The sequence below is a fragment of the Capra hircus genome, chromosome 23 (genome assembly GCF_001704415.2).
Source record: "Capra hircus breed San Clemente chromosome 23, ASM170441v1, whole genome shotgun sequence".
NCBI lineage: Eukaryota > Metazoa > Chordata > Mammalia > Artiodactyla > Bovidae > Capra > Capra hircus.
The window spans coordinates 41,057,489-41,082,258 of NC_030830.1; the positions used below are offsets into that span (position 1 = coordinate 41,057,489).

Sequence of the window (24,770 nt, forward strand, 5' to 3'; positions counted from 1 at the left end):
ACTGAGGGGCCCAGGAAGCAGTGGTGACGAGCACCCCCAGGGCACCCGCTGGAGCCCGGGACACAAGCACCCCTAGCGCCTGGGGCTCCCTGGCCTGAGAGGCGCTTGGGGAGACCTTGCTCTCTGACTTACACGGGGGCCAGCCCGGAAGGGGCCGGGGCCAGGGCCAGGACTCGGGCCTGGGGGCAGAGAGGCTGAGGTTCTGGCTGGAGGTCCTGAAATGCAGCCGAGCAGGGGAGGCAGGGTGGGGAGGCACGGGGGGGTGGGGGCTGACGCTGCTAGGAGTGACGAAGGCACAGACGACGGGATGAAGATGGGGTCGCGGGGACAGCCGGGAACGGCCGCCGGACGGAGGACGACGGGAGAGACGGAGGCGATGGGGCCGGGGTGGCTGGCGCAGTGACCTCACGAAGGACAGTGGGATGGATGGGGATGGGACACGGAGAAGATAAATGACATTGTAATTTCCACCTGAGCGTCGAGCAGCCTCTTCTTGGGTTCGGGTAGCGGCTCAGCCATGGTGGGGTGGTCCCGGCGCAGCTCCTCCTCCACCAGCATCAGCCTGAAGGGACGGGCTTCAGTGGGGTTAGTGGCGGGCACAGGCGGGGAGCCTGCCCAGGGAGATCCCAACCCTGGGAACCCTGCTACTCTCTTGAGAAGCTTTGGCACTTTTCTCCCCTGCACTCAGAATCCCTCCATTCCTTGGATCCCCAGAGACTGCCCATCATTCACCCGGTTTCAGGAATGCTTGCATCTCCCTGCTGAGGATGGGCCTCTGTGCCCTGGGGACCCCACCCACCAGGCACACAGCACTCAGCACTCTATCCATGAGCAGGCCCCTCCACAGACACTGCAGCTGAAGATCTGGCTTCATTCCCTATGCCACCTCACGGAACTGAGACTGCCTCCAGGGCAGCCCCTGGACACCCCTGGCCCAAGAGGGGTCTCTACAATCATAATTCCCAGCTTCTCTCTCCCTTCAAAGAAGGTTCTCAAGGTGATTTCTCATAAAGGATATCACAGCAGTGATTTTCAAAAAAGTTTCAAGTCAAGCTTTTCTAATTAATATTCCTGAAAAATACACTGAGAATGGATGGCAGTGGAACTGGCCCTGGTTGGAGTGGGGTGTGGGGTCCTACCCAGCTCTCAAGCTAACAGACCCCCTTGTTGAGACACTTCCTTTGGAGCTCAGGGCTTGGCAGAGCGCAAGGGAGGGTGAGCATCGTTCACTCCAGGATGGAACACCTCTCCAGGATGGGAAGGTCGGGGCCACTGTGGCTAAGGGACCTCTGCTTAGATTTGGGGTGAGCATCATAGGCTGGAGTCCCAGCCTAGGCCAGTCCAGACACACAGAGATGGTTGGACAGTAAGAAGTACATTTCTAAGGGCTTCAGACATTACTCTACTAGGAGAGAGAGAGAGCAAAGTTTAGTAAAGGGACATTTAATGCACTAAGCATGAGATTTCTCTCCATCTGGTAAATGGTGGAGGAGGTGGCATCCCTAGGAGGGGAGTGGGCTTTCTTCCAGGTGTCCTGAGCTGGGGGAGTGGGTGGGACTGGAGGCAGGGTTCGCTGACCCTCTTCAGCCTCAGGCTTTTCCTCACAGCCCTCCCCGGGCCGCTCCTCACCTGCCGATGATGCTCTTGATCTGGGAGTCCTTTTCCACCTGCTGCTGCCGTAGCCTCTTCTCGCTCTGCTCCAGCCGGGCCTGATACTGCATCAGGATTTTGCTGGTCTGCTCTTCCTGGGACAGCAATCTCCGCTCATATTCCTCCAGCTTCCGGTTGGACATGTGCAGCCGCTCCTTCAGCGAGTGGATCTCCTCCTCATACTCCTTCACCTGCCCGCCGGGCACAGGACCCCGCACTGTGAGGGGGGCTGGGCCTGACCGTATACCCAGCCTCTACCCTGCCTGCTAAGCACAGCACCGTGTGGGGAGGGATCCTCACCAGTCTCCTCCAGCCCTTCCCTGGCCTCTTGATCTCCCTCTCTCTCGCACACACACAAACTTTTAAGAAAGTCATCCCATGGGGCTGAGGCTCTGTCAAGATGTAACAAGACCGTGGACTCCCCCATCCTAGCGGTACACACGTGCCCTCACGTTGGCACCTGGACTCAGGAAAACCCACACAGCAGCCTAGCCAGACTCATGGACACAGGTGGAAGGCATTTTGTCCTTGGTTTGTCAAATGGTGCTGGAAATAATTTATAATAAGCCCTAAAGACATTCTCTTAGCTCAAGTCTATCTACATCAATCCCACCACTTATCTTTGCTCAGAGACTACTTCTCCCCAAAAACCTCTCTGCTCCTCCAGTTGGAATCATGTGTCCTATATGTATAATTTAACCCTGCAGTCTCCCTCTTCTTCAGGGTCCTTGTAGCAATGGGTCCCAAACAGCTTTCTGCTAAGTGAGTAAAGGCCAGAGCTTCGGCTGACTTTTGCTTGGGGCCACCGGCAGCTGAGAATCTGGACAGTCTTCCCTACGTGCGCCACTTCCCTGCACTAGACTTCTGATGGCTACCCCTCTATCACTGGTGCCTGTGGGACAATGACTGGGGAAGCCGCGCATGGCTCGTGGTATAACTGCCCTGCCTTTGCCCAATGGATCAGCTCCCACTGCTGCTGCAGTAACTTCCCTCCTGAGAAGTCACAGGACCCAAGGGCTTACGCTCTCCCTGGGGAGGAACATGGATGCAGTCTAATACAGAGCGTGCCTCCCCCGACAATCTACCATGTGTGGAACCCACAAAACAGAGCTGAAAAGGGCTTTTCAATGGACTGATTGTATCTTGGATCCCCTGAGAGACTGAGGGCTTCTCCAAAGGGATGGTCTTTGTCCTTTCTTCTCGTAACTACTTGGCCCCAGGTGTTGCCCTTGGAAGGGACTACAAGCCTGCCCTGTGAGTAATGACAGGGCTCGGGGCAGGGAGGGCCCCCGTACCCTGTCCAGTCGGCTCTCATCCATAGACTTGGAGTACTCCTTGAGTTTGTACTCTTCCCGCTCGATGTGGGCGCTCTCGATGTCAGCCGACAGGTGAGGCATGTTGGAGACCCAGGCCACCGTTCGCTCGGAGGCCGGCATCGTGGGGTTCAGCGTGGACGGCGTCTGGGAATGCTGGGGCAGGAGGGGAGAGGGAAGGTAGAAGGAGGCGGGCGCTTTCAGAGGCAGGGAACACGGCCCAAGGAGACTGGAGTCCCCCCACCGATCCCCTCGTGAATGCTGTTCTCATCACATCTCTCCTGGGAGCCCCAAGAGGGCAGGGAGGCCTGTCTGTTAACTGACAAGCACACAGTGCCCAGAAGAGCACGAGGAGCAAAGTAGGCCCCGTGTGCGCTTTGTTTAATGAACGAAAGGTGAGAAAACCGTGACTTCAGACCACAGACTGTCGTCTTCCCCTCGAGCCGTCTCCTCCTCCCCTCCCGCTCGCCGCCCCACCGGCCCTCCCACCTGTCCTACCTGCTTGGTGATGGAGGGCTTGAGTCCCCCGCCGCCGCCGCTGCCGCCGCCGCTGCCCCCGCCACCCCCGATGCTGCCCTCCTTGCTGAGGCTCTGCTGCCGTGGGCGGGCAGGGCCATAACTCGGCTCTGGCGACTGCAGCAGGTTCCCACTGGACGGCCGAGGTTTCTGGGCAGCACTGACTGTCAACTGCTGAGACTTGCCCCTCTGCAAAGGGGGCGGCTGGCCCCCACCGCCCCCGCCACTGCCCCCACCACCGCTCCCGCCTGCAGGCCCTGAGGGGACAGGCCTCTGGGGACCAATGGTGATCTGGGGAGGGGACAGCATGTGCTGCAGGTTGTCCTGGAGTGAGAGCTGCCGACGGGTGAAGTCAGTGCCAGAGGGTCCAAACTCATCACTGTAGCTGTGGCTGTGAAGGATGGAAGCGGCAGGGGGCTTAGGGACCCCTGAGGAGAGGTCCTCGCTCTTGCTGTAGCCATGGAACGGGGCAAAGGTGTCCCCTGGGGGCTCTCCGCCTCGGTGGTGGTGGTGGTGGTGGTGGTGGTGGTGGGAGGAGGGTGGGCCGTGGCCGCCGCCCCCTGCGTGGCCCCCTGGGGGGCCTGGCCCATCAGCGGCCATGTGGAAGAGAGGATTCTGGAAGGAGAGGGGGATGCGCAGTTGCTGGGCAGGGACACCGTCTGTGGTGACGCCCATCTGGCTGAGGCGCATGCCAGCCGCCGTGATGGACGAGCCGCTCCCCTGGGAGAGGCGGCCAGCAGGCGCAGGCCGCAGACCCAAAGCCGCGGTCAGGGAGGCCTGGCTCGAGTGCAGCAGGTCCCCAACAGCCGCCAGGTTGGACACGCTGCTGCTGTTGAGGCGGCCGCCGGGCCCATCGCCCTGCAGGTCCAACATGGAGACGCTCTTGTTGACACTCAGCATCTTCTGCTCCGGCTCCGTGATGTCTGAGCTGCTCGTGCAGTAGGCGGGGGAGGACCGGGCCAGGGGTGGGCGGCTGACATAGAACAGGTCTTTCCCCCCACCAGGCGGTGGTGGCGGGGGCTTCTCCTTGGTTGGGGAGGGGAGGCGAGCCATGTCCATAGAGCTGCGGGAAGGGAAGGGAGCACACGAGTGGGAGGTCAGAGTGGGCCACCAGCAGGTGAGCCTCTGTGGTCAGCAAAGGCCTGGGGTGAAGAGGGGGCCACAGGGAGAGAGGGCGGCAGGCGGGATGGCAGAGGTGCGAGAGAAACAGGGTGGGACGGGCCTCCAGCAGCGGGGGCAGATGGGGCAACAGGAGGAGGGATCAGGTCAGGTCTGGGCAGACGTGGGGGAGATGAGGGTGCATGGAGAAGGCTGGGAGTGGGCGGCAGACGGCAGAGAGAAGAGGGCGGGGGAGCGCAGAGCCCCTCACCTGTTGAGGCCTCGAGCCATGAAGGACTGAAGGTCGATGGAGCTGGAGAAAGATGCAAGAGGGGCGAGCACAGGCAGAGAAGGAGAGAGGGGGCAGAGGTCGGACGCGTGGAGGTGGGCGGGGTGGCGGATGGGAATGGTGTCATGGAGAGGAGGGGCAGGGCGGGCAGTGCCCGGCAGCGGAGGGGAGGCCCTGCGAGGGGGGGCCAGAGCAGGCAGGGTCTGCGGGGTCTTGGCGGGGACTAGGACAGAGCCATCTGAACGTCCTGACACCAGGTGGCTGGTCCCAGTGTCCTGGCTGAGCCCCAGCCTGGGGCAGGCCTGGGCAGGCTGAGGGCCCCCAGGCTGACAGCGCGTGGAGCTGAAGGGATGCTTTTGGCAGGGGGTGCTCTGCGCTGCTGGCTTCCTCTGACTTGAACAGGCTCTAGCCTAACCACTGACTGGACCTGTCTCCTTACAGTTTTCTCTAAGAAATCGCTTCTCTTTCCTTTCTTTCAAGTCCTCGAGAGAGGCACACGGACCCAGGAGTGTATCTGGGACAGACATGTGGGCTCTTAGGGCACAGCCGGGGACTCCCGGGGCTCACCTGTTGAGGTCCCGCATCATGTAGCCCTGCATCTCGGCCGAAGGGCCCCGCAGCACCACGGGCTGAGGCCGGGGCCGCTCGCTCTGCCGGCTCGGCTGCCTCTGGATATTGGGGTTCCTCAGTGCCGTGCTGATGTCATTGAGGAGCCGGGGCAGCGGGCCCAGCTTCAGGAGGGCTTCCTAGAAGGGGGAGGCTGTTACCCAGGGGCCTCAGAGTTCAGAAGGGGGAAGGTGTCTGAGCCCGGGAAGTGGCCATGATGTGTCCAGGATTAGAAGGGTGGCAGAAGCTGCTCAGGGGATGGTCTCTGGGCCACAGGAGCCTCTGGAGACCTAAGGACCTGCCAAGGGGCCCGTGCTGACCTTGCTGAGCTGGGGCAGCACCTCCCACAGCAGGGCATGCAGCGTGGAGAGCTCTCGGCCCAGGTCGATGTAACCCTCAAAGCTGCTGCTGTTAGTCAGCGTGTCCAGGTTGGAGATCTCGTACAGGAACTGCTGCATGGAACCCCACTCCAGCTCCAGAAACTCGTTCATGAAGCCCAGAAAGTCCTCCTTTGAGGTAAACCTGGCCAAAGCATCCAGAAAGTACAGGTCACACCCAGAAGGCCCCAACCCACGCCTGCCTCTAGGGACTCAGGAGACCCTTCCTGCCAGCCCCACCCGACCCCCAGCCTGAGGCTTCCCTCACTTGGAAAAGTTGGCCAGGTTCTGGATGACCTTGGCGATGAGCGTGAGGGTTCTCGAGGTTTGCTCATCTGGGTACTCCTGCATGAGCCCGAAGAGGCTGGGTGACATGATGGCCGGGCAGAGGAAGCGCAGGAAGAGCGAGGCGCTTATCAGCCGGTCCGCAATGTCCTCTCGGCCCCTCTCTGCACAGCGCAGTCGCCAGGACGCAAACACCTCCTTCAGCTCCCTCGGGAACACGCTGGCAGGGAGGGACGGGGAGACAGAGAGAGAGAGAGAGAGAGAGAGAGACCGGGACTGAGCCCCAGAGACCCTCAGCTTCCAGGGAACATGCTGAGGGAGGTGGTAGGAGGTGAGGGTGCAGAGACAGAGGTGAGAGTGACAGGGCGTGAGGGAGGGCGCGCAGGAGGAGGGCAGGGGGCTGAGGAGGAAGAGGGCTGCGGCAGGGGATGGACTGCGGAGAGAGGACTGGAGGGAGAGGAGGTGGGGGACAGAACACACGGGAGAGAGACAGCGCATGTGCCAGAGAGACGAGGAGAGCAGAAGAGAAGACGACACCGGGAGAGACAGAGGTGGGAGAGAGATGGAGGGTCACTCGAGGTACAGGGAGCTCGGACCCCCCAACTCTTCTGGATTCCAGGGAAATGGGGATGGAGGCACCCCAGGCATGGCCCCAGTCCCTGGAACAGCTCAGCGTTCACGCCCCCACCTCCCAGGCCCTCCTCTGCAATGTCCCATTGACACCTTAAACTTCGAACCATGGCAAGTAGAGCTGAGCGTTGCTCCCACACCTCCAACCTCCGCTGAGTTCCCCCTCTTGACTCCCTGGTTCTGTCAGTGAGGCCACTGGTCACCCAGCCACCAGCCTCATGGCCTCAGGACCCCCCCAGACACAGCCCTTCCTTTCCAATTAGCTAAGGACACCCACTGATCCTCTCCGCAGAGGGTACTTACAGCAGCCCCTTTCTACTTTTCCTGCTAGGTCTTGACTCAGGATCTGATTTCCATGCCTGACACAGTAACAACAGCCCCCAACTAGCCTGGACTTCATCTCCCTATCCAGCTGCCTCTGCACCCACCTCTACCGAAGGCCTAACCTTCACGGTCACGATACTGTACACCATCATAGGCGTCCCCTGACCTACTGAGAACTCAGGCTCCCTTACCGGGCAGCGAGGCCTTCACACGCTAACTCTCCTCACCCCGTCCGACCACGTGGCCCTCTGTTCCCCACTGAAGTGAGCCACACGCTCCACTAAACCACTTCTGCCTGCTGCCCCAGGACCTCTTGCCCTCACGCATGGGTCTCCTCCACAGCCTTCTCCCGAGGCAGCTTCTCAACCCACCATGGTCTATAGGTCAGAACCTGGCCTAATCTTCTAAGCCCGGCCCAGGAACACCTCTCCCATGAAGCTGCCTCTGCTCATCTCCAAGCTCTGCCTTCTCTGACCTTATGTGTGGAGGCAGGATGGGGGTCCCTTCCTTGCAACTTAACATATACTACACTGCCCCTTGGCTTTCTGCATCTCTGATATCCCGCCCTCTCTGGTGCAGGGCCTCTGAGGGCAGAGGCCAAGCCTCGCAGCTCTCTGTCTGCTCTATAGCACTGAGCACAGCACTCTGCCTACAACTGGTTCTCGGGTCTCTTTGAAGATGGACAGATGGGTGAACAGATGAACACACGACTCCCCCAACCCCGGCCCCCCAACCCAGCGTTCCCAGTCTCACCAATGGGAGTTGACCACCTTGCACAGGGCCAACTCACAGCACATCCGCAGGTTGGCCTGGTGCTCAGCCAAACTGGACGCCGTGCACTTGATGGGGTCCACCTCACAGTTCTCCTCCGATTCATACAGAGCACGGATGAATTCCCCTGCAGGGTTAGAGGCACAGTGGGGGTCAGTCACACTTTCAAAGGGCAGAGACAACTGGGGTTTGGGAAATCTCAGAATCAGGCTAGAGGCTGAGGACTCTGCGTCTGGAAGCATCAAGCTGAGGCAAGGTGGACTTAGGGTCTGGAGGAGCTGTGTTTAGGGTTGGGCTGGGTGTCTGTAGGTTTGGGGAGAAGGCCTGCAGGGGGGCTGTACCGATGGCATCCTTGAGGTATTTCTGACCAATCAGTCTCATGTACTCTTCTATGGCTTTAGTGGCGAGCGTGTTCTCGCGGAATATGAGGTGTTCTCGTTCCATGAACCGGTCCACCTCGGACATGGCCATGTCTGAAAGGAAGTCCTGGAGTCCAGGAAGAGCCAGGGGTCAGCCTCTGTTCAACCCAAGCTCATGAAGACACACATGCCCTTCCCTTACTGTCCCCACAAGCGAGTGCCCATGCCCAGGTCGCCTTGTCCTGAGGGCCCAGCACTCACCTTGGCCTTGCCCGTACTCTGCAGGATGTGAACCAGAGCACTGGCGACCTCCTCCTTGCCCTTGACATTCAGGGCGGGCTCCAACACCGCACAAAGCATCCGATAATGGTTGGTGACGTACTCGGCGAACTCCTTATACAGCTCCATGGGCAGGATGCTCATCGTCTGGTAACGCGCCTTCAGCCGCACCGCTGGGCAACCTCCTTTGCCCTTGCCCCCTGAGCCACCCCCAGAGCCCCCTCCCCCACCTGATCCCCCCATACCCCCAGAGCCCCCGCTGCCAGTCGGCAGGGTCACAGGGTACCACTGCTCTGTGAAGTGGCGCCCGGCCAGGGTGGCCACAGGCACAGTCACCAGGCCGACATAGCCTGCCTTGTCCTTCTTGCGCTTTTTGTCTGAGTCACGGTATAGGTGCAGCCGCAGGGCCCGGACGGCCGGCAGGTTGTTGAACTCGAAGTGCTCACCCCAGAAAACGGTGTCCCCCGAAGCCGAGCGGGGCTTAGAGGTGGTGCGTGCATACAGCATGTCATCTAGGCAGAGCTCACAGTAGTACCGCTTCTTGGGGGGCAGCTCCCGAGCCTCTATGATCCACAGCTTCAATACGTTGTCCACCCGGCGGCTGTTGTCCTGGCAGGGTTGGGTGGGTGAAGGGGAAGGGCCAGAGAGCCAGAGACACCAAAAGAGGAGAGACAGTCAAAAACCCAGTCTCTGAGACCAGCAATCACAGGGTTAAGAATGTGTGTGGAACTGAACCTTGTCTCCCTCAAATTCGGTCTACTCAGAACCTGGGAATGTGACCTGTTTTGGAAATATGGTCCTTGCAGATAAAATCACATTGACACGTGGTCAATACTGGATTAGGGTGAACCCTAAATCCCATGACTGGGGTCTATGTGGAGAGGGAAATTTTGAGACCAGATATACACGGAAAGGAGATGAAGATGGAAGTAAAAATTCTGCAGATGGAGCTATAAGTTAAGGGATGCTGGAGACTTCTGGCAACCCCCAGATGGTATAAAGGGGAAAGGGAGGGTTCTTCCTAGAGCTTCCAGAGGAGCAAGGCCCTGCCAACACCTTGATTTTTGACTTCTGGTCTCCTGACTACCAGAGAATAAATTTCTGTTATTTTAAGTAGCCTAGTTAGTGGTAGTTTGTTACAGCAGCCAGAGGAAATTGATATAGACTGAGCTCATATATCAGTTGATAGAATTTGTATTGGGAAAAGATTTCTAAAGTTATAATAATAAACCCATAATATTAAGGTGGGATTTGAACAGGAGAACTGAGGAGTCTTTCAAAGACAATCAGAAGTTAACTGAAAAAAAAAAAAAAAAAAAAGGCATAAATGCAAAAGGTGAGAATCTACAGTTAATGCAAAAAGGGCCTGGAAGCTGACGATGACCAGTGAGGTTTCAGTGTGAAAAGAGCCTGGTATCTGGACTCTGCAGGGGGGAAGACTGCAGCATCTTGGGTCTAGTTTTTAAGGAGGACATTGACAAACAAGGGTCTCCACAGAGGAGCTCACTGGAAGCTGGGACACAGAGAACAGCAGATGGAACTGGGAGCATTTCTCCTGGGAAGAACACAGACTCACAGAATTTTTGAGCCAGAGGGACCTTAGAGATATTCTACTTCAACCCCATTCCTACCAGTTGTACAGAGAAGAAACCATGGTCTCGAGATTCAGCTACGTGACCAATCTATGTGTCCTACAGAAACACTGCAAGCGGGGGCTGGGTGCCCACCTGTCAGGGTATTAGGGGGACATCCCTGCTTGCAGGGAAGATGCACTGGAGGACATTCCAGAGCCCTGTCAGCTCTCAATCTATGATTTCTATGGAAAGGAAACATCATAAGGCAGAAGGAAACAAAAAGAGACAGGGGGACTCCTCCTACTCCTCCACCTGCCCCCCACCCCTCTCACCCAGGCCCCCAGCCCCCTGGACATCACCCCGCCCCATCTGGAGCCCCAGACATGCAGTACCTTGTTGGGCTTCACTGCCCGCTGCAGGTTCTCGATCCATTTGTCCCTTTCAGCGGCAGAACGACAGGCAAAGCATTTTGTTCCTGATGACGTTGTTACCTGAAGAGGGGTGTGGGGTCAGAGGGGCTCTAGAAGGGAGAGGACTCCCAAGGCTGGGATCACCCCACCATCTCTTCCTCCCGGCCATTCTTCCTTCCTCCCAGTCCCAGAGACTTCTGTTTGCCTGACATCCCACCTCTGCCACCTTCTCCAGGCCTCTCTGCCTCCCTCTCCTGGACCCTGACCCTTGGGCCCACCCCAGCCGTACACACCCAGTACCTCAAAACAGAACTCCTGGCCCAGAATGGAGCTGTGCACTGGCTTGATAATGGAGTCTTCATCCAAGTTGAGCTCCAAGGCCTCGGCCGCACTACTAGGACTCAGCAGGGACTCGTGAGAGTGCGACTCCTTAAAGCTCTGCATCAGCCGGGCCCTGGCAGGGTGGGGGTCCAAGAGCGGGGATCAGGGCCCAGCCTGCTTACAAACCCAGAGGGCTTCATTGCCAAGTGGGCTCTAGGATGGACGGAGACCTGGGGAAAGCACTCCTACACCCACTTCCCACAGACACAGAAACCGAGCCTGTACAGGGAAGGACACAAGAGGTGTGAGACAAAGCCCCTCCCCTCAGTCCACCACCTAAGGGGTTTTGAATACTGGGGACACCTAGAAATATCTCAAGCCAGAAATGACCCATGGCAGGGAAAAAGGAAACAGGTGGGCTTTGGACAGTTCTAGATGGGACTTCTAGGTGATCACCCCTCTAAAAGACCCCACAGCTGTGGGAGTCTTGATTCCTGGGAGTCAAGAATTAGAAGTACGAAGATGTTGTTTTGGGCCTGCCACATAGGTACTACCTAAAAAGCACTTAATAAATCCAAGAATGAACGAGGTAACAGAACACATTTTAGCAAAATTGAGGGAACAAGTGAGGGAAAATAGTAAGAAATACGAGAAGGCTGTGGGCAGAAAACAGAACAGGAGCACGGGTCTGGGAACGAGAACTAGGGAGGGAGAGATGGGGAAAGGAGAAGACGAGGAGGGAAAGGGAAGAGCAGAGAGACGGGGCGGCAGGAGGAGAGCAGGGGCCCCGGAACACGGGCTGAGGGCACAGGGCGCAAGCAGGGGGGAACTTGGGAGCACCCCTCAGGAGAGCAAAGGCCCACTTGCTGAGGCTGAGGGGAGTGGAGGCCGGAGCCACAGGACGCAAGCTCCGGGAGCCAGCGAGGGGCTGAGGAGTAGAGAGCAGTGGGGAAGGGAGGGGGAGCTCGGGTGTGGGAGCCTCCGTGGAGCTATTTATAGCAGCCCCGTCATCTTGGGCTCCATTGCCGTCAGCGCGACGCTCCCCCGGCCCCCCGCCCCCGCGGCCAGGAATACCAGGCCCTCACCCCCTGCCGGCCCCAAATCCAGCTCCAGGGACATGGAGGGGGAGGGGAAGGTGTGACTCACCTAGCCCAACTCCCTACCTGCCCTGCCTCGGGGGCGGCCAGACGGGGGTAAGGAAGGACAGGTTTCTCCCCTGGGAGGAACTGGGTGAGGGGGGAACCCAAAGAGGGACCCCAAGAAGCAGACCCCAGGGGCAAACGAGGTTTCCTTCCAGCCCAGCCCTGGCGACGGTGCCCTCTGGCCTGTCTGCGGCCTTCCTCCTCAGGCTCAGTCGGTGATGAACCCTCCAGCCACCCCCCTCCCCCCGCCCCGCCCCGGGCTGTGGACCTGCACACCTGTGCTGCCTGCCCTCCTCCACACGCTCCACATGCACCAGCCGCCCCGCCCCGCCCCGCCCCCCTTCCTTGGGACCCTCCACCCAGGATCCTCCGGTCCCTCCCAGCCCACTGCCCCTTCCCCATCCTCTCCCGGGCTGTCACTCCATCTCTGTCCTTCTGTGCAGCTCCGTCCACCACAGCCTGGAGCTCATCCTTCCCCGGCCAGGAGAGCCCCTCCTTGGCTTCACCTTCATCCCCTTTACAGCCCGCTCTCCGTCCTCCCCCCCACTCCCCACCTCCTGCTGCTCCTCCATTCTGGCCCCTGCCCCATAACACCTCTCAAGTCAATCTGAGGCCATCAAGCTCTACACTCTGATAGCCCCCACAGAATGGGCAGTGGGTACTCCAGAGCCCCCTACTCTGCATCCAAATCATCCCACCCTGGTCCAGCCCACTTCAGACCCCTTACCGGTCATGGTCAGCACTTCGGAAGCGAGGCAGGATCTGGCGGAAGCTGCTGGTCCGGTCAAGTTTGGGTTGTGACTTCGTGCGTTTGATGGAGCTTTTTAGCCTCCGGCTCAGGAAGCCTTGCTGGGTTGGGGGAAAGGGGGATAGGGGTGGGTTGGGGTAGGGTCAGTTCCACCTGCTCACTGCTCAGCTGGTAAAGAGCCCCTGGATGAAAGTGGGATGGGGGGAAAGGGAAGTCTCCAGGGTGAGAAAAAGGGGACAGGAGCCCTGCTACCAGTTTGTCTTCCTTTGCTCCCACGGGTGCGAGTGCACACACAAACACACACACACACCAGCCTAGAGAAGGTGGGAGGGCTGGTCTGAGAAGCAGAGGGGGCAGAGCCAGGAAGGGGGAAACCAAAGAGGTGGGGGGACACGCACGCACAGACTCTTCCTCTCCTGCCCCCTTTCTCACAGTCCAGGGGCTCCAGCTGGGACTGGAGGGGAGGGGACCAGCTGAGCCACATCTGGCAGGGCCTTCACTCACCGAGGGCCGGAAGGGTGCGGCGGGGGCGGCCTCCATGCTGTACTGCTTCCCCCCTGGGACACTCTTCCTCCTCGAGCGACCCAAGTGGTATTCTGGAGGGGAGAGGGCCAGCAGGGATGTGGGAGGGGGTCACTGCAGCCCCGGGTCCACCCTGGCCCCAGCACATCTGCCCCCTCCCTCTGCCCCTCAGCTCCAGCCTCACCTACCCCCCGGGAAGCAGCAGGAAGAGCAGCGGCGGCTGAGAGGCTGGCGGCGGGAAGGAGGGGGCAAGGAACCTGAGCCGGAGCCCCCAGAGGGGGACGGGGTGGGGGGCCTCAGGCCCATGACTGGGGTTGGGGATGGCAGTCAGCAAAGGGGCATGGCTGAGAGCATCAGTAAAACTCCAGGAATAAAGGACACCGAAGAGCCACAGAACCTAGGTTCTTGGTGCCCACACCCCCAGGAAGGGGTCAGCTGAGGGGGAAGTCGGGTTAAAGGTCATGGGCCAGAGGCAGGCTTTCCTCGTCTTTCAGCTGGGCACATCTTCCCCCCCCACCCCACTCCTGGAAGCCCTGTCTGTCTGGAGGGCCAGGACTGCCTCCCATGACCCCCTCCCTGGCCTGGAGGGGGAGGTCCTGGAAGGGACCTGTGCGGAGTGGAAGCGGAAGCAGCCTGGGGACAGCAAAGGGCAGGGGGGAGGGGAGAAGGGGCTGGCTCCACGTGCACTGCAGAGGCAAGGAGTCAGAAGGGAAGGGGGAAGGGGAAGGGGAAAAACGCAGGGGAGCGGGGAGAATGGGCAGTGGGCACTCGGGAGACTCCCAAGTGAGGGCAGGGTGAGGAGGAGGGAAGGTGAACGCGGAGGAAGCTCGGATGGCTCTGAGTCTGGAGGGGTGGCAGCTCGGAGGAGGGAAGCTGAGGCTCTGCTGCCAGGGAATTGAGAGGGGCTGAGGAGCTAGAGGAGAATGAAAGTGGGGGGATGCCAAGCTCGGGCTCCAGCTCCAGAATGGCTGCCCAGGCCTGGGCTCCCCCTTCAGCCCCACAGTCACCACTGCAGCCAATGGGGGGGCAGGTGCTGCATCAGGGGCGGGGCTACCATCTCCACAGCAACAAGAAGCTACAGGCTGGTGGGGGGGACCGGAAGAGCCGCCTGTTAACCCTCTAGTGTCCAAAACAAGGGAGGGCCACAGCCACAGCTTCACTGTCAGCTTCCTGAACTGCAAATCGCCTGCTAACTGCCCGGCTTCCCTATGCCTCTAAAACCCAGGTGTTAGGAAATCTACACACAAAAATGTGGATCCCATGACATGGAAACCCTTGTCAGTCCCTCAGCAACACATGTGTGGAGCACAGAAACATACACTGAGCTGTGTGGGGAGGGGGACACATATACATGATAACCACAATACGAAAAATAAAGAGGAATCTAGGTGCTTATGAGACATGCAGAGAATGGTGAGTTGGCGGTGCCACAGGTCTGCATCCTAAGGCCCTGGGGCCCACATACCCCACAGGACACATGCTTAGACATATGTGAGCACTGCAGCAGGGGAGTGCATACTTGACCCTGACGCCCATGAGAGCTGCTGGTGTGGACCTGGGGCAGTCATGTAGGCAGCACATTACAGAAAAGGACATTTAACCCAGAGACCCACACAGGGCCCCCACACAGGGGAGGCCACTTTAACCTCTAAGACACATGCTTTTGTAAACCATGATTCTGACTGCACCAAGGTACCCCCATACCCCCAAAGCACAAGCATCCTTCATTCACAGGAAAAGTACAACCACACCACTCTATTTCAGGACAACCCCTTCTTCCCCAGCCCTTTCCTGACTCCAACACAGGAGTCCCTGATTGCTACCAGAATAAAGAAAAATCAAGGAACTAATGCATTAACTACCCTTCTGTTACATACTCAGCAGTGCATCTAAGGGTTCAGGGTATTTCCTTCCTAAGTCTTTGCTTTTCTCAGGTCTGCTTGCCTCATTCTATGCCAAATAATGCAGTTCAACCATTATGTTCATATAAAAGATCCTGTAATAAAGGCAGAAAGTCTAACTTCAAATCCACTAAAATTCTGCTTTAGAACTAAAGAATTAACAGAAGGAGAATGGATTTGCTAATTGTTTTGCTTGATTCTTGGAAGTAATGTAATCTTACACATATAACCAAGTACTAAGAGGCACAAACTCATATTTAAGTCAGAGGTACACAGAGACCACACACGCATATGCTTACAAAGACCCTCACTGCCACAATGAAAAAACAAACACACACAGGATATCCTGTTCTTAGTGCTGCATGCAGTGACATGTTCAGAACACATGCCACAGGCCCATGTCCACGCAGAGAGCAAACCTGAAAAGCATGTCCATGTCCCATCCCTGCACGATGTATACACGCATACATACACATAACAGCCACCTACACAGACCCGTAACACAGGCATTGTGCACACACCCACACATGTACACACGCTGTATACACACACAATTGCACTCACTCACACACACAGCAAGGGCTTGCAACCTCTCTAATCTTGTCATCACTCACAGAATCTCCCCCAACCCTCCAATCCCCCAAACCGTTAACCTTCCCTTTGGCCTTTCTCCCCTGTCACACCACACTGGCAGCTCTCAAGGGGAGCCCTGGAGGAAGGCTGCCAAAGCAGGTGGAGGAACTGAGCTGGAGAGGAACGGGCACCTCTACCAGCAGGTCCTGCTGCGCCAGGCCTCCCTGGGAGCCGGCCTCTAGGATGGCCTCTCCTGAGCCAGCCAAGCCCCATCCTACAGGCCCACACAAGCCCCAGGCCCGGCCGCCACTCTCCTCTCATCAACCGCTTCACAGAAGGCCTGACTCTCTTGCCCCTGCGCTGCACCCCCACTCCCAGGCCCCCTCTCCACCAGCTCCAGCCACTTCCCCACCTCCTCTCTCCTCTCTTCTCAACCTGCCACCACCAAGTCCCACCTGCCCAACCCCTCCAGCCACCAAGTCCCACCTGCCCAACCCCTCTTCAGCCATTCCCTCTCCTTGCCAAGCCTCTCTCAGTCCTCCTCTCCCCCAACTCCCCGCTTTTCCTTTTTACCCCACTCTTTCCCTTTTCAGCTAGCTTTCCTGTCTCCACTCTTTAAGGGAGCAGGGGCTCACACCTGCTAGCCCAAAGGTGTTTCATACATGGTAGGATTCCAAAGAACACACTCCCCCCACTTGCATACCACCCACATCCAGACACGCCCTGGACACCCATGCTGGGACTGACACAGATACCCAGGCCAGTGATGGAACACACATGCAAAGACACACACCTGCCACCAGGGACACAGAAATCCTCCTCATACAGCCACACATCCCCACACACAGGAGACTGACAGAAGGCGAGCCCCAGCCGGGGACATGCGTTTTCAGGGTCAGAGGTGACAGGGACCAGTACGGCCAAGGGCTGCCCCCCAAGCCGCGGGCAGCCCAGCAGAGCCCTAGGTAGGAAGCAAGCCGAGGGCAAGACAGGCTGCAAAAGGCTGGCTGCACATGTGCACGCGAGGAACGGGCCCCCGTGTGCACATGGCACTAACCCACAGGAGACACAAGCCTGGACACCGACACACACGCGGACACTGGGGCTGCCGCCTCCACAGAGGGGCTCCAAGACCACCCTACACCGGCCGCCCCCACACGCTCCGGAGACTGGCCCCACGAGGCCAGTTTCCGAACCCCCCTCCGCTGCCCCCCTCCAGTTACCATAACTCCCCCCACTCGGCAGATGCAGCGAGAACATGCGGAGGGAGCAGCCGCCGCCGCCGCCGCCGCCGCCGCCGCGGCCTCCCCACCCCCGCCCCGCGCCCACGCACACACGCGCCCCCACGCACACACGCGCCCCCACGAGCGCGGCGCACCCCCACGCGCTCCTCGTCCGCCCGGCCCCGCCCTTACCTCGCACCGCCCCCCGGGGGGGTCGGGGGGGGTCCCCGGCGCGGGAGGGGTGCGTGCGGCAGGAGAGGGGGCGGCGCGGCCCGGCTCGTGCCGCCCGGCGCGGTGGGGGCGGCGGCGGGGCCCGGGACGGCCGGGACGGCCGCGCGGTGACGGCCGCGGGAACGGCTCCCTCCGCCGCCGCTCCCGCCGCTGCCGCCGTTGCCCGGGCCCCGCCGCCGTTGCTAGGCGACCGCTGCTGCCGTGGCCGCCTCTGTCACGAGCCCCGTCGCCCGGAGACAGCGCGAGAGAGACGCGGGAGGGGGGCGAAGGGACCCCCAAAACCAACCGGGCCTCCCACCATCCCTTCCTGAGCTGGACCCCCCATCCAAACCACGGAGCAATGAGGGGCGGCGGCTCCACCCAGGAGAGGAGGAGCCCTGAATGCCGATGCCCCTTGAAGGTCCGGCGACCTCTCCTGGGCTCAAGAGTCCACAGCCTCTACACAGACCTTCTCGGACCCAGGCCCCCAGGGTCCCAAAACTTCCAGGTTCCTTGCACATTCTCCACTCCCTTTACACATTCCACGTCCCCTTGAGAACCCCAAACGTTCACCAGCCATCAACTCTTTCACTAAACACTCCCCCCAAATATATATACCCCTGGACCCCATCCCAGCCCCTACTGAACTTCCAACACAAATACCTCCACACACCATCCCCAGTTCCAAACATACATGAGTGCCCTCCTCCCTAACACACAAGAGACCCACACGAGAGACCCCAGACCCTGAGGAGTGACAGTAAGAAGACAGAAGGGGAATATATGGGCAGAGACGCCCACCAGCAGATATCTAATCAACATGCCCCATGAGCAGGTGACCATTCTGGCCTGGACACACAGCTATGCACACATGGACAGAAGCCTCTCCCAGGCATGGACACGACTGACTCTCTCTCTCACACACACACACACAGATGTGACAGACATCACACACATTCTCTATACACATTCCACCACCACCAGCAGCACCACCTGGCTTTGCCTCACAGAAATGTGCTACCCACACGCCCCCATGGTCAGAAGTTTCCATGACAATGACACACAGCCCTGGCCAGCGATCCACCCAGGGTCCCAGAATTGACCCCCGAGAGCAGTAAGGCCTGAGCCTATCAGAGAGAGCTGAGGGGAGCCAAGGGATAGAGACAGGCCACTGGCTCTACGGAAGAGAAACTGGAAGTCTGGATCCCTGAGGGGAGGGGGCTGTTGGTAGAATAAAGGGGTCACCAGGGGTTGAGGGGATGAAGGACCTGGACCCTTGGTCCTGGAAGGGGGACACAGTGGTAGGGGGCAGTGACAAGGGGGCTTTCTGGGGGCTGAGGGCGTCTCTCTGCACCTTGGCTGCAGATCTCTGTTCTCTGCCTTCATCTCCCCTCACTGTTCCCATGGAAACCTTTTAAGCGAACTTCTCAGGAAGACAAAAATCTTTTTTTAAATGACTAAAGAGGGGGGTGGAGGGGGGGGCAAAAAGAGGGAGGGAGGGGAAGAGACAGATGGAGAGAGGGAGAGTTGGAGAGACAGACTGAGCACACAGCTCCACAGACAGACAGAAAGGAGATGAGATGGGGGTCTGACGGAGTTCCACCGAGAATACAGGGGAGAGGCAGACGACCCAAGAGCGACAGAGAAAATAAGAGAAATCACGGAGGAAAGCGCAAGAGGGTGACAGAATTGCAGAAAAATAAAAACAGCTGATGAGAAAAAGAAAAGGGGGCAAGAGGGAGGGTCCATAGGCCAGAAGGTCTGGGAGAAGAATCAGGAGCCTGGGGGGTGGGGCAGAGGTCTGGGGGCAGGGCGGGAACTAGGTCATTCTCTCCAAGATCCCAGACCCAGGCCGGGGATGGGCAGGGGCAGCCACACTCGGACAGGAAGCGAAAGATCTAAGCAGACTATTTTTACAAGCACCGGGGAAACAGTCAAACTTCGCTGCTGGAGAAGGAAAAGAGAGCGAAACAGCGAGGACCGCTGAGGCCTCTCACCCACAGCCTGCGTCCCGCTCAGACCCTACACGAGGGCGCCGGCTCCGCCCCGGCTCCCACTCGGTGCGAGACTTTGTCTCCGCCTCCTCCCGGCCCCGGACGCCCCCTCCCCTGCACCCGGGCCCCCGCAGTCCCCTCCCCGCGCCTGTCCGGGGCACGAGAGCCTGCTCGGCCACCGTACCATGCTCGCCGTGGGGCCGCCCCTCCACCGGCACGGAGACCGTGCGTCTCAGCAGTTTGTTGCGACTGGACTCGCTCCTCCGGTCCCGGATCAGAAGGGGGTGTATCTAGGGGATGCGGTGGAGGGGGGGGCGTCAGACCTCGCGGGCCCAGGCCGTCCGTCTTCTTTCTCTTCCCCACCAGAGTAGGACAAGCCTCCCTTCCCACCAGTCTGACCACCTGCCCCCGCCCCACCGTACTCTTTTTAAGTGTCTCGGGGTGAGTGGATTTCTCATTGCCTTCTCTCTCCAAGTCTGCTCCCTCATCCCCTCCTGTCCCACCCTCCTCTTTTCTTCCATCATGTCTTTTGAAATACCCTCCAGGGAATCCCCGCAACCACACTGGTCTTTGCTGTTCCCCAAATCCACTTTCCCCTTGACCTTCAGTTCCTCTATTCTCCCTGTTTTCCTCCCAACCTCCCACCGCCCTCACCCCCTTCCCTCCCTCCGTGGCTGTCACGGGGGTAGCAGAAGCTGCATTTATAATCAGGATCCACAGCTTGTCTCCCTCCCACGGCCAGGCTTGCGGCCAGAATGGGACCCAATCTCCCCACCCCCTAGAGGGCCTGGTCACCTCCCCCCAACCTTTCATCGCCTTCCATGGCCACCCCTTCAGCCTAGCTCACCTCCCTTTAGCCATTACCTCTCCCTAAGCCTCATCCCCAATTATCCCTGGCCACCTCCTTCCTAACCTTCCCCTCTCCACCCGGCCAGTCTCCAACCCTTCAAGAACCACCCACCCCACTAGTCCCAGCCTGGGCTCCACAACCCAGGCAATTCCAGTTCCCTGTGGCCCTGCACACTGCCATTCCAGGACCCCCTCCACAGCCTTCCTACCTCAGTTTCTAGCCACCAGTCCTCTGGACCTGTCTGTCCCCATCTCTTTCATTCCTTCATTCTCCCACCCACTGTCCAACCTCTTCATTCTCACACAGTCTCCAGTTTCCCCCATTCATCCTACAGACCCCAAACGCTTGGCCACGACTAGTGACCATTCAAATCGGCCCCCAGTACCTAACACTTGGACTCCCTAAAGCACCTTTCCCTTGAGCCACCATGTCCTCCCTGGATGAAGCTTCAACTTGACTCTGTGCCTGGGAAGCTCTCTACCCAGGCCTCTCTCCACACTCACTTGCCCCCCAGATTCCTCGAAACTCTGGTTAACCTCAACTCCAGTTCTAACCCTGCCTCACTACACCCTTCCCGACAGCTTTTGGGACACATCTCTCACCACCTCTCTGGTCTTGCAGGTTATCCTATCAGTCTCTAGAGCTTACCTAAGTCACCCCCACCGCCTGAATCACACCTCTGGGGATCCACTCTTCATAGTTACATCTTCTGTTTCCTCCGATGGATGCTCTACTGCTGACCTGACTCCAAAATCAGAACCCACACTCCCCTGGGCCTCCAATCACACTGCATGCCTGCCACCTCCCACAAGGATGCTCTTCATTTCACATCTTCCACTTTGGCTGGTCCTTGCCTCTATCCGACTCTGACTCCTTTAGACAACTTCCCATATTCCCAGTTCCCCTCACCCCCGAGGCGTCTTTTCCCTCATATTCCTTCCCTGTGTCCCTGGCAAAAGCCCTCTCAGCATCTCTCTAAACCCTGATCTCAGGCTTCCCTGTCTTCACCACCATCCAGGCCCAGACCTACTGCTATCATCTCTCCTCGTACCCTGCAGCCCCTTCCCAGTTCCCTCAGAGACCCCACTCTGAGTCCATGCACTCTGCCCCATGCCCAGGAAAGGACGGGGAGTGGTCAGTGATTAGGCTTGCTCAGTATGGAGAGAGGAGAGGGAGCTGTTCCCTCCAAAGTGATCCCCGTGTCTTCACCCTCCTCCAAGCCCTTTTGTTTCCCTTTCCTAGCCTAACCTATCCCTCAGTAGGAGCAGGGTGAAAACAGAAGGCACCCCCAAATCTTCAGAACCACAGCTCCTCCCCATCACTGCACATGGCCCTCAAAGACCCCCTAGCCAAGGGGAAAGAACCCCTGCCCCTTCTGACATCTCAACCCAAGTTTCAAGGCCACCCTCCTCCCACCACTTGCCAGTATCTTCCCCTTTGCCATCTCTGTGTCTCACGTCCCTTTGCAAATGAAGATTCTCCCATCCTTCTCTCACATTTTCCCATGCTACCCAGAGGTCTCTTCCCAGCCTTCCCAGCCTGCTCACCTCATCCTCATCCAGCATGAGAAGCTGGTTCCCCGAGATGATGCAGAACCGAGGGTTCCAACCAGGACGATCATACGGGGAGTGAACGTATTGGGTTCGGTGCATAGGGGGTCCCCGTACATCTAGGGGGCAGAGATACACAGAAACCGTAAGGGAAGCTCTATGCATTCAGGGGACAGAAGAGTCCATAAAGGGGAACAAGGGGCCCCCACCCACCTTGAGGAGATCATAGAAGGGGGTGAGGCCCCTGGAAACTATAGAGGAACAGAAGATAAGCTTCTCTGGCTGGGGCGGTGGGAACTGAGAGGCTCAGTAGACTTGGCAGAAGAAATACAGAGGAGTGGTTCAGAGGGGAATGATATCCTGACAGAGAGAGTATGAGTTTGGAGGCAGAGAAAGGGGAAGGAGCTCTCCATCCACCTCTGAAAAATCAAAAGGCTGAGGGTCCAGCAAAACTGGCAGAAGAAAAATACAGGGAGGTTGGTGGCAAGTGTCTCTGGGAAGAGGGAGGGCAACCAGATAGCTGCAGAAGACAAGGATTTGGAAGGTGGCCCCACCCATCTGCGAAAGAGTAAGGAAGCCTACAGAGCTGTGGGAAGAAGGATGAGGATGTAGGAACATTTGGGTCATGAGACTAAAAGCTAAATGTCTAGAAAAGATAGGCAGTGAGGAGCTGACTTGTTCCCAGGGTCAGAATCCTGAGAGGGCCTCCTCTCCTGCCTCTCTGCTTTCCTTCACTCCCTCCTCCCCAGCCCAGCCCTGCTTATCCTTCAGGGAAAGAGCTGCTTCTGCTGGTGGGAGAGGAAGGATGGGTCTTGTTGGTATCTGGCTGTGGAGGGGTTGGGGACTGAGGAGGCAGGAAATATGCCCTTGTTTGCATGTATACTGAGTTGATCTCTTCTCCTACTCCATGCCCAGAGGTCAGAGATTCAATACTGCCCCCCTATCCCACCTCCCCAGTCTCCATGGACAGGATGGAAGCCAACTCCTCAAGTAGGAACCTCCCTAAGGCACCGTGAGAAGCCTGAGGAAGGAAGAGGGGAGGGCAGAATGAAAGATCCAGGCCTGGGACATAGAGGATGGGGACGGGGACAAAACTTCCAAAAGTAGTAGGCTAAGGATCTACTACAGTAGACTAAGGGTCGCCCCTCCCGATTCTGCTGTTCTTCCACACCCCTGGGCATGCAAAGTGCCTCTCCTTTAAACCCCAGTGCTGCACACCATCACGGGGACATGTGGGCAGGCCCTATAGAAGTCAGAGAGAAATCAAATTGATGACATCAGCGTGATAGAAAATAAGCTTAAGGAATGAGGGTGACAGAGAGTTTAGAGGAAAAAAGATCAAATCCCCTTACCTTTCCAGGATAATTAATCATGGGAATATTGCAGGAAAAGAACTGGCCAGTGAACTTCATTCCAACTAAAAGCTATGAGTAGCAGAGTGTTAAAAAATCTAGCCCCTTTCTGTCTATAAACGGTTCAAATTTACCCAATCTGCAGGTCAGAGACAAGAGGTGAACTCCCTGAACACAGGTATGCAAAAGCCCCAATATTCTTCAAACTCTGTGTCAGTGCCACCTCAGAGACATACCTTTTAGATAAAGAGATCACCAAAACCTAGGCTCTGAGACTGCAGATACTGCAGGAAACATGCCCACTGCAGTCAGACCCTGAGGACTCCCAGAGGGGACATCTGTTGATTCACATCATCATTATTAGGAGGGACTGGGTCAGACAAAAGCCACAGGGAAGACAGTTAAGACTTCAGGGGACACCCTCCTCCTGGGAGGGGGGAAGGACATGGGGAACTTCACTTAGGAGCAACTCTGGAAATGCACACATACACAAACATTGCCTGGACGTAGGATGATTCTGGGAGGCAGATGCAAGAGACAAACAGACACAGTTAAGAAAGAGGAAAGATTTACTAGGATGAACAATTCCATGGGGCTCAGATGGGGATCTCTTGTAGGTCCTGTTCCAACTGTCAAAACTGGTGTCTTTGCTCCCCAAATCTCCAACAGCCCATGAAGGAGAGGAGACAAGAAGAATGGGTGATAAGAGATGGGGTCTTAGGGGAAAGTAAGTAGGCACAGACTTGTGGTGATAAGACAGGGAATGAGGTGGGGAAGAAGGGATGGGGTGGAGAAGAAATAACAGGATCTAAGAGAGGAAGAGTCAGAGATGATGGTAAATCTTTAGGGACAAGGGAACACACCAGAAGGGCCCAAAGGAAGTGAGGGGGACATAACAGGGAGACTAAGACGAGGGGGCCAAGGAGGAGAGGGTGAAGAGGTGGTAGAGATATAAAGGACTACCAGGTGGAAGAGAGGGAGAGAGAGAAGGGACGCCAGAGCAGGCACTGATACAGGGGAAGGACACAAGGGGGACTCATATAAGGAACGGACACCGTATGTGGGGAAAGATATAGGTGGTGGACACCAGAGGGAGGGGGAATGGAAATAAGGACTGGAGGTGGGGGAGGGGTGAAAGTGGTGAAGTGAAGGAAGTGGATAAACCCCCAAGGATTAGGTTTCAATGCTCAAGGGCCTTAATGAGGGCCTGAGTCTGGGGCAGGGTCTTAATCTGCCCCCTACTCCCAGCACTCAGTTTTACTTGTATTGCCCCCCCCTCCCCCTCAATAAACACATACCTAATTTGGCCCTCCCCCTGCCCTGGTCTCTCCTCCCCCAAACCCATTCCCCATTCTCTCTCCTCTCTTCCCTCCATCTGGACCCTCCATTCCCCGCCCCCCCCCCACTGCCTCCCTCTCTCTCCATCTGGCCCCCTCTCCTCTCCCTCCATCTCCTGTCTTTTTTTACCCCCTACCATACTCTGAGACCCCACCAAATCCTACCCCTCATCTTCTTGGCTGCTTTTTTCACCCCTATGTTTTAATTTTCTTCATTTTCCCCTCCTAGCCCCTCTCCTAAGACTCTGTCCTTCTGTTTCCTTGATATTTTCCTCATCTCTCAGTTCCCACCTCCAAATTATTTCTGCAGCTCGTCCCCCAACCCTACCCTTCTATCTTCCCACCTTCTCTGTCGATCTCTTTTCCCTTCATCGTTTCCCCCTCAGCCCCCTTCAAGGCCTGTTTCTTGGCCCCTCCGGTCCCTATTTACCCCTATCCTCCAATCCCTCCTTCCCCATTGCTCCCATCCCTGCCTTCCGAGTCCTCCTCTCTCTTTCCATTTCAGCTGCTCCCCTCCCTGGCCCCAGCTCTGCCCAGCCCCCCCCCGCCCCTCCCCCCTTCTCTCC

At 57.9% G+C, this 24,770-nt stretch overlaps 1 protein-coding gene across 11 annotated transcripts in view; it reads right to left on the minus strand.

The window, feature by feature from the left end:
* The window catches only part of SYNGAP1 (synaptic Ras GTPase activating protein 1), a 30,070-nt gene that overhangs the window by 5,009 nt on the left and 291 nt on the right, over positions 1-24,770 (minus strand). For 3 of the 11 annotated variants that reach the window (XR_001917121.1, XM_018039074.1, XM_018039077.1), the window contains exons 2-18: positions 21,513-21,634; positions 19,300-19,405; positions 13,197-13,288; positions 12,672-12,793; positions 10,782-10,935; positions 10,464-10,562; positions 8,480-9,106; positions 8,201-8,345; positions 7,842-7,986; positions 6,118-6,354; positions 5,793-5,994; positions 5,434-5,612; positions 4,849-4,890; positions 3,462-4,542; positions 2,946-3,119; positions 1,630-1,841; positions 472-562 (exon numbers count right to left, since the gene is read on the minus strand). Coding sequence is in view for 9 of the 11 variants with exons in the window: in XM_018039074.1 (XP_017894563.1) it covers positions 472-562; positions 1,630-1,841; positions 2,946-3,119; positions 3,462-4,542; positions 4,849-4,890; positions 5,434-5,612; positions 5,793-5,994; positions 6,118-6,354; positions 7,842-7,986; positions 8,201-8,345; positions 8,480-9,106; positions 10,464-10,562; positions 10,782-10,935; positions 12,672-12,793; positions 13,197-13,288; positions 19,300-19,405; positions 21,513-21,634 (3,830 nt within the window). In the remaining 2 variants the exon portion in view is untranslated. Of the gene's footprint in view, positions 1-471; positions 576-1,629; positions 1,842-2,945; positions 3,120-3,461; positions 4,543-4,848; positions 4,891-5,433; positions 5,613-5,792; positions 5,995-6,117; positions 6,355-7,841; positions 7,987-8,200; positions 8,346-8,479; positions 9,107-10,463; positions 10,563-10,781; positions 10,936-12,671; positions 12,794-13,196; positions 13,289-13,402; positions 14,246-17,103; positions 17,191-19,299; positions 19,406-21,512; positions 21,635-24,770 lie in introns of those variants that run through there. The other 8 variants (XR_001917122.1, XM_018039080.1, XM_018039079.1 and 5 more) reach the window with 5 other exon arrangements.